Source organism: Pipra filicauda, unplaced genomic scaffold (assembly GCF_003945595.2).
Source record: "Pipra filicauda isolate LSUMZ 115617 unplaced genomic scaffold, ASM394559v2 scaffold231_size1239837_pilon, whole genome shotgun sequence".
NCBI classification, from domain to species: domain Eukaryota; kingdom Metazoa; phylum Chordata; class Aves; order Passeriformes; family Pipridae; genus Pipra; species Pipra filicauda.
This window is the reverse complement of record NW_024104345.1, coordinates 164210-177008: the sequence shown is the minus strand read 5'-3', so window position 1 is coordinate 177008 and position 12799 is coordinate 164210. Positions and strand designations below refer to the sequence as shown.

Genomic DNA, 12799 nt, shown 5'->3' with positions numbered 1-12799 from the left:
TTGGGGTTCCTGTAAGAAAGTCCAATATGCAGAAGAGGCCAGTCCCAATAAAGAATTTGAGACACTTGACTTCTGTCACCTTGCAAAGCCGAATCAATGCTTTTCAAATAATTTGGTTAAAAAGCTAAATTGAAATCTTCTCATTAGCTTGATTTATGAACATTGGGAATTCTGTATGATATTACTGAAACTCATCCCTATATTTGGTTAAGAAAGGACCACATAGAGAAATATATTTTAAAAGTTTCTTAAACAAGCCAGGTAAAATGGGTCATTACATTTCACAGCTCATCTTACACAGTGCTGATTAGTCACGACTCAGGCATAGGAGAGAGCAAACCTTCATCAGAGTCCTTGTCTCTGAGTCACTGCTGAGCAGTGCATGGTACACAGCTGGTGTCAGCGCCTTGGTACTTTTGTCGAGAGTCTTGCGTCTGTTTATACTTTTAAAATAATAATAAAAAAGCAAAGCATCTTTTATATATTTTAAATTGGAAATAAGATCAAATGGTGATGTGAATCCAGATTTCATTACAGCAATATTGAGCATCTGTCCAGACCTGTCCTTAACCTATGTAGGCTTGCCTGTAATAAGGCAAATTAAGGTCATCTTTAAGGGAATTTCCCACCCCCATCTTACCACAGAGCTGATAGCCCTTAGCACCAGAGATCAGAAAACTAATCAAGATGATGTTCTGTTGCAATGATTGCGTATTGGTAAATAGGAATAACTTAATGTGCACATCCTTCTCAGAAACAGAGCAGTGGCTTTTACATTCTGTTCTATTTCCACACCTTTCAAACATATTCAGTATGATATGTTTTATTGGACATGTGGCACTCTTAGACCAGAACTGGGTAGTAGTTTGTATGTGTCTGTAGCTGCAAATAAACTTCACTTCTCCTAGTCTCACCTCTGAAATCTCTGAGGTCTTATTTTAAGAGCCCCACACTGAGCACCAAAAAGGACTGCTGAATCCAAAACACAGTGCTATACCAGATACTAAGGAGAAAAGTAACTCTATTCCAGCCTCAACTAGGACAGGTTTCTACATCCATTTGTTCACTGATTGGTCATGTTTCTAATAAAATGTTCATGAAAATACATGTTCCGGAAGTGTAATGCGGTTTACTAGGGCTGAACCATTTGTGGTTGGATTCTACCATTTGTGTTTTAGAAAGAACTTCTACACTTCACTTTTGGACAAAACCCTTTTTTCTCTGAAGCTGAAGTTTTAATTTGCGAGTTTTTGAAATCGGAGTCAAACCAAAGACTCCTGACAAATGAAAGACCTGTAGTAAATTAAATTCTTGTAAGACATCTTGCCAGTTCAGCCATCACTGTAACTCTGAACTTAGATTAATGCTTCCTAGCCCTCAAGTTATCGTTGTTTAGTACTTGCTCTCTGCCAATCAGGTCAGAAAATGCTTTTTATGACAATGTTCAGAAGAAGTTTTACATTGATACGTTAACAAATAATAGGATAGATAATTGATGGCTTCCATAAAAATGGTTCTTTTAATAAGGAGACCTGGTCTGTACAGTGCATGAACAAAAACAGCAATTTACTGCTACTGCTACTGCTTCCTTGACAGTTTTTGCAATGACAGTTTGAGGCAACAATGTTGGCACATTGTTGCCAGATGGAGGATTCATTTTATTGGCCACTTAATTAAAAACTGGTAAACGATTGCACCCAAATACACATATTTACATGTGCAGAGTGCTTACTGTGTCACAGTGATGCTAATGGCTTAGAGAGTGAGTGTTATTAATGCGGTCTACTAATGAGAATGTCAGAATAAATTATCTTCTCTGGAACTGCAAGCCATCTATCTGCCACCTGCATAGGAGCTCCTGAGCTTCAGCCTCTGTCTCTTGAAAGCTGTGACCCTTTTGAAAGCTGCAAAGGGAGCTGTAAATATTTGGGTAGTTTAGGGGAGGGAAAGTCCTGCTATCTCTAAAGGAGGCTAGCTGAAGGGCAGGTTCCCATCCAAGGTCTATCTCATGCCATGGCTATATATATATAAGATATCTGAAGAAGCTTCTGGTAGAAATACCCACAGCTTTCAGTGGAAAAACTTCATGTATTTTACAAAGTTGTCTGTGCATCTGGGGAAAGGAGGAGAGATCATAGAGATGAATGGACTCTGCTCCCCAGCTGCCATAATTCATTGTCTAGTTGGTACACAACCCATAGTTTAATAATATATTAAGAATAGTCTGTCACATTTCTGTATTACCTGCCATCTGAGAATCTCAAACAAAGTTTTTTAAATTGCACCTCATTGTTCACCAGAGTACAATGATTTGCACTTGAATGTACAACTTATGTATGGGCAAATTAAGTGGTCACAGCAAAAAGTATTTCCAAGATGCTAGGGAAGAAAAAGGACTTCTGAATCCTGGCAGTACTTGTAACCTTACTTGTGCTTCTGTCTGTTGGTACCACTGATCAACACTAGTGTTGAAATCCAAAAGTTAATTTGGAAAACTGAGTGAGATGATGGCAGCAAACTGCTTTATGGAAGGCAATCAAAAAAGGAGTGTTAAATTATTCACTTAAGTAATAGCCAGGTGTAAAAATGCAGGGTAAGAAACAGCTGGCAATGCAAAATGGTCAAAAAATAATCCTTAGTTAACAGTATCGTAGTGTTCTTTAAGTAAGTCAAATGCAATTCTGAAGTGTGTCAGCCTTGAAATGAGAAGCTCTTCTTGCATAGGAAGGACCAGGGCTATTATACACAATTTTGAGCATTATTGTAAGAGTGTCTATGGACCAGTCCATGAAGGCTCATCAGAGAATCGAGAGAATGGTTTGAGGGCTACAAAATTTGGTCAAAAAGGAAAGATAGGACAAACTCAGGTTCTGTAGTAAAGAAGACTATGGAGAGTCTTCAGATATAAAGATTGCCTGAAGGACAAAGGGGAAAAGATTATTTTGCTTATTCATGGTGCGTTAGGTGGAAATAATGGACTTAAACTGCAGAGAATTGGATTAGCTGTTAGGAAAATATATTTACAGTAAGGATAATGAATAGAGTAATAAATTTACAGAAGAGGGTATTTCCCTCTGCCTCTAATTAGACACACATCTGCCAGGTATAGCTGCAGTAGAAATGAGAAGCTGGACACAGTGATTCTGGATGTGCTGTCCAGGCCTGTGATGGTTCTCCTATCTCATATTTAAAGCCTGTTTAAAACTTGCTTCTGTCTTGCTACTTCCATCAAAATAGTAGCTGAGGGTAATCTGAGGTGCTGCCTTTGCTTTTCTGTTCAATTCAGCAAACTGATGGGCAGGACAAACATGTTTCCGTGTGGTGATGTCAGGCTAAAATCATCCTATTCACGCTTGTCTCACAGCCCTTTTTTTTGCCTGGCTGCAACTTTGCATTACTCACTCCTCCAGCTCTGGCCATTACCTACCGATGTGCTTTATTGCTGAAATGTGTATGATACCCAGGCATGTTTTGCCAAACATGTTTATCCTATGAAGTTGTTCAAGTAATGTTGGATGTGGAAAGGACTATTTCTAGCATAAAAACAACTTTCAAGAGGCTAGGGTTTCTCCTAGGACACAGCAATCTTTTCTCAGTATCTGCACAGCACAATCCTACTACAGTTTTGTCACATTAAAAATAATATTGTGATTTCTAAACTGTGTTTTGAGCTACTTTAACATCTGTCTACATTTTGAAGTTTTCCAATTAAAAATAAATTGATACAGCATTAAGTTTACAAAGAAGAGGGACTTAATATGCTGGAACATCACTGTAGCCTAGCAATTGTGCTATTATATTTTTATTTATCTAGTTTTAAATGTTTCAAAATTATAAGGGAATTTTAGTTATTACTGATATGGCAAATAACATCTTTGTCAGTATCACTCTGATAACATTTATTTGAAGTTCATTTATAATTTTGTTAATGAACAAGTTCATTTGTAATGCTGAGTTCTACGGGAGGTCCGGTACCTGGTAAAGCAAAGAAGACAATTTTGGAACTAGAACTGTGGGGCAGATTGCTTGCTTCTGTCCTGAATTTAGAGCTGTTGATATTTTGAAATAAAATAAATGCCTTCTCTTTGTAAACAGATTTCAGTTTCCTATAAAAATAAGTTAGTTTGGAGGTATCTCTGTAGATTCTCCCTTCTTATTGTCTTTTAAGTATGTTTAAACCTTACTTCTGTGCTCTGTCACCGTCACTGCAATACTTGAGGAAAATCTATAATGTCTTTTTCACTGTTCTGTTCAACTCTGTGAATTGTGTCCTCCTCATTCTGCTTGATCCCAACCGTTTGTTTTTATCTTCCATTGCATCCTGTCTGCAGGCTTCCGGGGAAACTTTTCTTCTCAGTCACGGTCTTACTGTGCTGATTGTGAGTTGAGAAACGCGCTCGATACAAAAGCAAACAATGAAATCACAATAAAGCATGTATTTACTAGAGATTCTAATTATTTTCCCCTTTGTTTTTATTTTTGTGCAGATTGTTTCTCAGAGGAAACTCTCCAAGTCCTTACTCAAACACGGCAACACAGCAGGAAAGTCATCTATAACAGTAAGTCAATCTTAAATACACTCTTGTTTTCCTGTTATTTAGAAACATCTAATGTGACTAATTCTTCCCTAAAAGCATCCTGCTAAGTCACCAGAACAGCCCTTGATTGAGAAATGTATTTCAGTTGTTTATTTGATTACTTGTACTGTTTCTGCTAAACGTTTGATGTAAGGAAATGGCAACAAATAATGTATGATTTGTACAAAAGCCACAATATTTACTACTACTACCACCACTTTTAAGGTAATTGGATGACAGCAAGAAACTTGTGCCGCTTGAATACTTGTAGTTGAAGAACTAGAACATTCAGAAATTCATTTGACCTGCTTTGACACATGAAGGAGCTTAATGTTTATTTTCACTTGTATTTTTTCCAGGTTCTTAGGAAAAAAAAGGGTGGGAAAAAAATAAAAAAACCCCAAACTTAAAAAGTACACACATACACCCAGCAACTTCCAAAGTTTGATGAGACTAGTTTTAGCTGTGTGGTAATGCAATTATGGGCTGTATTGTTATACCTCCATGTGTATCTTGAAATCTGCAAATCAGTGTATTACCTCTATTTCATCCTTCTCTGTGCTAGTTTGTTTGGGAGATCAATCTTGTCTGCACTGAACCTTGCATGCTTGTGACATTTGCAGCTCTGCATTAAGACAAAAGCTATAATAAAATATTCTGCTTTGGGGATCTCTGCTCTGTTGCCTCTCGGGGTTGAGAAGTATTTTTTTCCTTGATGTGCAGTAAGCCAGATGGGTTTCCTTTGGCTTAATTGCTTGGATTTTTTTTCTACCTTGGACCACAGAAGAGACAGAAGACTGTGAGAAATAATGCTTTCAGATGGCCCAGGAGGTTTTATTTCTTAGATATCTTCCTTGGTGCTTGGCTGCAAATGAATTTGCTTAAATGCATACAGTAAATTCATTTTTGATCTGAGGTTGGAAAGGAATTCCCCACTCCTCTGGCTGAATAGAACCAGGAGAGAGTTTTGCTCCCTAAATAACTTGGTGTGGTTTGGCTACTGGGTCGTATCTGGGCATACTTAATCTCATCCATCCCTGTGGTGATCTGGACTCCGCTCCTGTTCTTTAAGGAACAAAAAGAAGTTTAATCTTGTGCAAACACAAATCCTCTAGTACAACTAAATCATTAGGCTTGTTAGTGGAGTGTTCTGGCAAAAATTAAATCACTGTAATAAACAGAAGATGAGAGAAAATAGTCCCTGCTGGCCTAACACTGGATGATAACCATGAAATACGGGACCTTGGCTTCTCACCAGCAGTACTAAAGAGCAAGTTGACTTTACTCAAATGGGAGAAACTGAACACAGACAAAAAATATTGTGTGAAAACTTTGGTGTCTCAACAGAATAAGTAAAACCAGATTATTTATCATTATTTCTAGACCTGGGGACATACTGTCAAGCATGGAAGTTACACATACTAATTTCCTAACTTGTTCGGTGTACTGAATTGTGAGTTTTTCATAGGATTTTGAAAGGTCCTGTCTTGGCATATTTTACTGAAATTTTATTAGCCCTTTGACTGTGTAATGTCTCATCCACACAATTTTATAATACGGCTGTTGGTGCAAAAGAACATAGTTCAGCTTCTGCAGTTAGAAGTATGTAAAACTTCTTAAGAGCAGGTTCATTATTTTCAGTTAAAAGTATTTGTGAAACTTGGTGTACAAATCCCACAGCACTGTTGGTCCTATACAGCTTAACGATATCTTTTAAACCACCAGACTACATGGAAGAGAAATGTGTCAAACTCTACAGGCCAAATTTCCAGCAAGCTCACGTTTGCCTGGAAGAGGCTGCATGTAAATATTTTGCACGGAGAAGCACCACAGCTCACTGCTGTGAGGTGTCCCAGCCAGAATAGTCTCAACTCAGGGAATTTTACTTAATTTAATTTTTTGCCAATCAGCGTAAGCTTCTACTGATTCGGGTACTGAGAAACAAATAAGAAAAAAAAAACCTCTTAGAGAAAATAAGTTTCCTTCCCCTTCCTTGTGATCAACTTCAGACACCTCTCCTGCCTCCTCATAGTCTCCATTCCCTTTGCCTTCATTGCACGTTGTGCTCAATCCCTTTGGTGAGGTGACAGGTGGCACAGGTCAGGATCAGAAAACAGTGATTTTTTTTTTTTGCTGCTCTTTGTTTTTCACTCATTTTCTCAGCTCTGCTCTGAGCTTACACACGTGCCACAATCCCTTCAAGGACGTCTGCTCCGGTGTAGGCTTACCTGTGGGAGTCCACTCTCAGAGGTGCCTCCTCCAGAATGGAGCTCATCCTTCCGAGACTGAATCTCCAGCTGTGTTCCCAACAGCGTCCTCTTCTCCATGCCTCCTCCTGGATCTTCTTTAGGGTGGCCTCTGACACCTCCTACCTCTCTTTTCCTTTGTGTCTTTTGCTTCTGGCAGCTGCTGCCCTTCCTGAAATATGTGCATCTCTGATGAGGACCCCATATTTGGGACCCCAAAACCCTCTGTTTTGGGGTGCAGTTAATAGCTGCTGCCAGCTGCCAAGCTGGTTTGAAGAATAGTTGGGGTGTCCCAGTGGTTCCCCAAGGACCTTGAGTCCTTGCAGTGGAGACAGTCAGAGCCTGGCTGGGGACCTGACATGGCTGCCAGGTGTGTGGCCATGGACATGAAACACCGAGAAAACTGTTTTTTTTGGAGATTTAATCTCTGGGGAGAATATTCACAATAGGGAAAAGGTTTTATAGCTGTCAAATAGAATATAATATGGTCTGTTTCGAAGAACATTTTTCAGTGAAGTATCCCAGGTTTGCTTAATACATTCTCTCCCCTGAAGCATTTTAATGTCTTACTCAGGAAGGCTGTTTTGGTTGGTTATGTTTTGCTTTGGTTTGGTTTTTAATGTTGCACAGCACAGTGGCTGACATCATTATCAGCATACTTACACCATCTGAAAGAATCACACTATAATATTTTAGTATTACTTTCTTCTGACTCACTCTACAGTAAATGGTTTCGCCAATGTAGTTATTGCGGAAAAACTATACCAGAACTCTCCTACTGTAGATGTGGCTTTCATGGCAACTAAGGACAAGTGACTTCACTCCTTTTCCCATTTAGCTTGCCAAATGATGCTGAAGCACCATAAAAATAAGTGGGCTTTAGACCCATATAATACAAGTCTTGTATAGCATTTTTGTCCCCTTGGACACTGTGAGACTGTAGAATTCTCCATTGTCCAATCTGAGAAGTACTTGGTCAGAGAAAAGGGATCCCTGATAGATTTTCATGTCTCTCCATTGACAGGTGATTGACAAGGCATAGTTGCATGACACAAAGTGATTCAGGTTTGTGGGCTTAACAAGGTGACATCCGTCAGCTGAGGGTGGGATTCGCTGAATGCCCTCAGCCCTTCCTGATGACAAAGAGAATCATATTAACTTGTACCACAGTTCAGTTTCCTAAATGGGGTCTACAGTCTTCACACTGAAAAATGACATCATTCTCCCCTTTCATTACACCATGCAAAGCTCAAATGTAGCTTTCCATTTAGGTGATCGCTGAGGAATTGTCTGGCAATGATGACTACGTTGAACTTTCATTCAGCGCACGGAAATTGGATGACAAGGTAAGCTGCTTGATATTAACCTTACCAAAAGAAATAAGAATGCCTGCAAATACAATTTGATGAGATTTTCCCAGACAGATATTCTTGGCCTTATGTTATTAAACACATCAGGGTTTTCAGATGAATGTTCACAATAAGGCTTTCCTCAAGTTGCAAAGTAATTAAAAAAAAAAACTCAAGAGAATCTAATTAAAACCAAGACAAGTTAATTACACTACAACCAAGACAATTTAATTATGTAAAATGCCACAGATCAGAAGTGCTTAGAGAAGTGAACTTTCTGTTAGTAGTCTAAGATGATATCATTGAAGTGTTCTAAAATAAAGCTAGAAGACTTCATAACAGCAGTGTCATGATAGACATTTTGTTCAACAAAATGTAGCTTGAATATGAGAAATAGATTCTTGCGTATCTGTTAAAAAATTTGTCCCTCTTTACTAAGAAAACTCTCCACTGACTCAGTTATGACTCAGGATTATAATGAGTACCTCTTTCTGAAAATTTCTTTTGTTGTTTAGCAATTTATTAATAATAAGCGTCTCAAGCAACTTACAGCCCAAGAAATCCAGATGACTCCTTGTAAGCTACCCTCTGTTATTTCAGTGTAATAGCAGACATACAATTATTTGAGGTATGTAGTCCCTTCTTATATATGAAGGTGCTTCTAATTGGAAGCATATGGTAACACTGTACAAAGGTTTAGGATTGTGATGCTCCAAGAGTGTGCTTGTAAACCTTTGACATGTGAGTACCTTAAAATCAAATCAGTGAGACTACTTTTGGATACATAAATCAGGTTTTCAAGATGAAGTTGTAACTTATGAAAAATGTTTTTGGTTTATAGTACTGGAAAATCTCAGGCAAGCAGAAGGTACACAGAAAGGTTGATAGTACTGAAATTTATTTAGAACATACAGGTAAATAACTTTACTGTGTTCAGGATCATTAGCAATCATAAATGATCAGGACCTGATTTTGCTTCTCGTCTGAAAGAAGAATTACCTTCTTCTTTCAAACTTGCTGGAGTCTTACTGGGTTTGAACTGCGTGGTTTATTTAGGTGTCGAAATATAGATTTAACAACCTCTCTTTAGACAGACATCTTTAGAGGTGATTTCCAAACTTGTACTCAAGTTTCTTACTGTTCCACATGTTGCCACGTCTGAAAAAAGGAGAGGACATACACAACATAAGATTCCACTTGGCCATTGCTTTTCCACAAATGTAAAATGTAATCTGCTGTAAATGTTATGATTGCTTATGGGTCTTGTTGGTATAAATTAAAAGTATACTGCTAAAATGCAGTTCTGAGCCAGGTCAGTGTTGTTTGAGCAACAGCTTTAGGGAGTGGTTAAAACACTTTATGGGGATAAGTTGAGAAGGATCAATATTGCAATGATATTGTTGTTCTTGCAATTTTAACATGTCCAGTAAAGGTGGGCTTCATCCAATAGCAATTCCCAGATGTTGCAATGTACAACTCAAGCAATGACACATTGTGTATTATCTGAATCAGAACTCTTGTCTTCAACTGATGAAAATCACTGGAAGCCTATTGCAGTTGAAAGTCTTCAATTTGCTCCAGCTACAGATGTAGCTCTAAACCTTGCTGAACATTGGCTCACCTCTTCTATAAGAAAGCTTTTGGTATGGCTTCTAATGAACTTTGAAATCAGTAGATGCAAGACACTATTAGTAATTATTGTTATTAAGGTTTGAAATTGCTTAAATTGCATAGTTCAGCCACTGTTGAAAAAGAATGAGTGCTCTGATGTCACATAAAGGTAAAAAAACCCCAAACCAAAACAAAAATCAAAGAATTGAGAAGAGCCCATTTTATAAAATACTAAGCATGGTTTTGCATGCTTCTCCCTACTCATAGAAGTGAACACCTGAGTAGAAATGTAATGTCAGAGAAACAGCCTGAGGGCTGGAAATGGCCTTGGATTCTCCCGAATGACAGAGGATGCCTCTGGAAGTCATTCATGCTCTGCTACAAGGTCACTTTTGTAAGCTGTGGGGTTCCTGCACTGGTAGCTATGGGAGTGGCAGAAGACAAGTAGAATCCTAACATCCTACAACTTGTGGATAAAGGAAGGGTTGGGGAGATGTCGTGTATGTGCTTTCAGGATAAAAAAAAAATAAATTCTTTCTATCCGTCACCATCAGTGGTATATTGAATGGACAGGAAATTCCTTCCTTCATCCTTTAAAGGAGAGCTCCTTGAAAGAGGATCTAGATTGTGGTCCTTAAATGTATACATTTCCTCCACTAAGGAAAAATATGTGAACAATTGTTGGTTTTTTTAAGATTTAACAAAATTCGTTGGTATAATTTAACAGGCAGGATATGTTTGTTAAGGGTCTTTTACTCTCTCCACTTAAAACTGCAAGAATCTTAGAGAAGCTACAAAACAAGTAAAGCCTGCTCATTTTTTCCTGGAGAGATGGCTAAAACATTCAGTGAAAAATTATTGGAAAGTGACAGGTATGAAACTTTCCTTTAGTTAACTGACTTTGCAGAGATAAAGGTTATATTTTTTATTGCAGTGCTTGTTTGGAAGATATTACTGCATTTTCATGTTTTATTGAAGCCCTGTCAGCTCAGATGGCACATCTTTGTTTCAAGATTTCCATTGAGAACACTTCACAGTGGAACAATAACTTTTGGGAAGGTTCTATTGCATTAATAGCTGTGTCACAATTTCCATAACAAGCAGCTATGTTTTTTATGATAGCTATAATAAATTATGAGCACTGAGGCAGGCAAACTGCTTTTCCTAGTCTGTGAGAGACGGTTATTGTTTGGGAAAGATTCCCCAGCAAATGTCTGCAAAATACAAGCTAATATTGCTTTTTTATATAGTTCCCCAGTATTAAACTACTCTCTCAAAAAAGTCCTCAAATGCCCTGTCTTGCTGCTGAAGAATTTTCAAAATTTTAGTCTTTTGGCTATTTCAGCCCTTTTTTGAGGGACCATTGCCTTAATCCCCAAACCTGAATTCTAAAAAATGTCATGCTCTGAAAATTAATCTCTAAAAGATGTATCAAACTAGGTGCTTAGAAGCAGAAGTAGATAAAATTTTAAAGGTTAAGCTATGTACATGTGTTATTACTGTGTTACTGCTGCACATACTGAAAGAACAACGTGCATTATACCACTAGCAAATTAATTATATTGATCATTTATATATTATTAAAATAGCACAACATTATATTGCAGCTATTCTCATTTCAGAGGATATTCTTTTGAGATAAAGCAAAGCTGTTAGATGCAGCATAATAATCAAAAAGCTTTGAAAATGTTAATAGCTATGAAAGCAAATGTTTCTTCAGCTTGTCATTTTTTACTTACCACAAAGCTTCTTCAATATACAAGGATTTTTTATTTGTACCTTAATTCTGAAAGGAATTAGGCCTTGTTTTTGCATTAAAGGGGGAATGATATAAGCCATCATCCAGCATTAAAATCTTTCCATTTATGTGGCATTACCTTGATAGTTAAAACCAGATATTAAAAATTACTTCCCTTGTGCTGATACTGTTACAGCTTTATGATACTCAGCTGGGAAAGATACTATATTTTGAGTCTTATATGAAATCTTGGTTTCCTTTCTGAATTCTTTTGCACTCCAGGGTGCAATCTTTGGATGTATCATTTTCAGGTGTTTTCTTTCAAAAAACTTATCAAATTCATGTTTGATAAAAAAGCTGCTAATATTAAGCTTTTACTCAGCTTCAGTCAGTATACCTATGTGTGAGAAGAGGCAGCTCAATCTTTTTTAACCCTGTGGACTGTAGATTTTAGTGTCACTGTGATTCAACCAGCATCCTCACTCTCTGCTTGTTCTCTTTGCTATGCACTGGTAATCTGGCAGTAAATCCTGTATATACTAGCAGTTTCAAGTGCTGAGTGGAGTCCAGATACTAAATGTATATCAGGGCCTTGAGGCAAACCTTGGAGTTACAGACTTTGTTGGATTTTGCACTGGTTTTACACACTTTAAAATAAAATGTCCTGTTTACCATGTAATTGGAACAAATAGGTAAAAATACAGCTTTGTTGTTTTGTGCTCCCCATGATAAGATTTAACAAATGCATATTCATGTGCTTTGCATCAGTTCCTGAACATGCTGTTAACTTTTCTTTAGGAGGTAAAGAAACAGACCATTGACAGAACAGCACTCTGAACACGTGATGTCATTTTTAGGACATGACAAGACTTTAGGTTGTTTGAGCCTTGCCCAAGGCTTCCTGGTCCCTAGGGACTTACTTCTTTCTCCAGACATTCAAATTCAGGCATCTCTTTTCAAAGCTCTGATTTGTTTGTTTGTTTTGTAGTTGCAGAATTGTGAAAATGCCCTAAAGATAAATTTGACCAAAGTGGTGTGCCCAGACTTTGACTAGCATCTTATCCAAAGCTCTTCCCATCCCAATGGCTATCCAGCCAGTAAAAAATAAGTGTGGTGGACATTTATGATGAGAAATTTGTAGAACTGTATGTATTACAATAATTTTTACACTACCACTATTCTAGAAACACTTGGAGAGCAAACAGAATTTCTCATTTCCCCAAGTTGACATGGAGGTCTGTGGTTTTGGATATGGCCTACAGAGAAGAATGATATTCT

At 37.7% G+C, this 12799-nt stretch overlaps 1 protein-coding gene across 3 annotated transcripts in view; it reads left to right on the top strand.

Moving 5' to 3' along the window:
- Positions 1 to 12799, top strand: part of CPNE4 (copine 4) — a 227611-nt gene that overhangs the window by 124126 nt on the left and 90686 nt on the right. For all 3 annotated transcript variants that reach the window (XM_027748558.2, XM_027748557.2, XM_027748556.2), the window contains exons 4-5: positions 4488 to 4559; positions 8095 to 8169. In XM_027748558.2, the coding sequence (XP_027604359.1) occupies positions 4488 to 4559; positions 8095 to 8169 (147 nt within the window). The remainder of the gene's footprint in view (positions 1 to 4487; positions 4560 to 8094; positions 8170 to 12799) is intronic.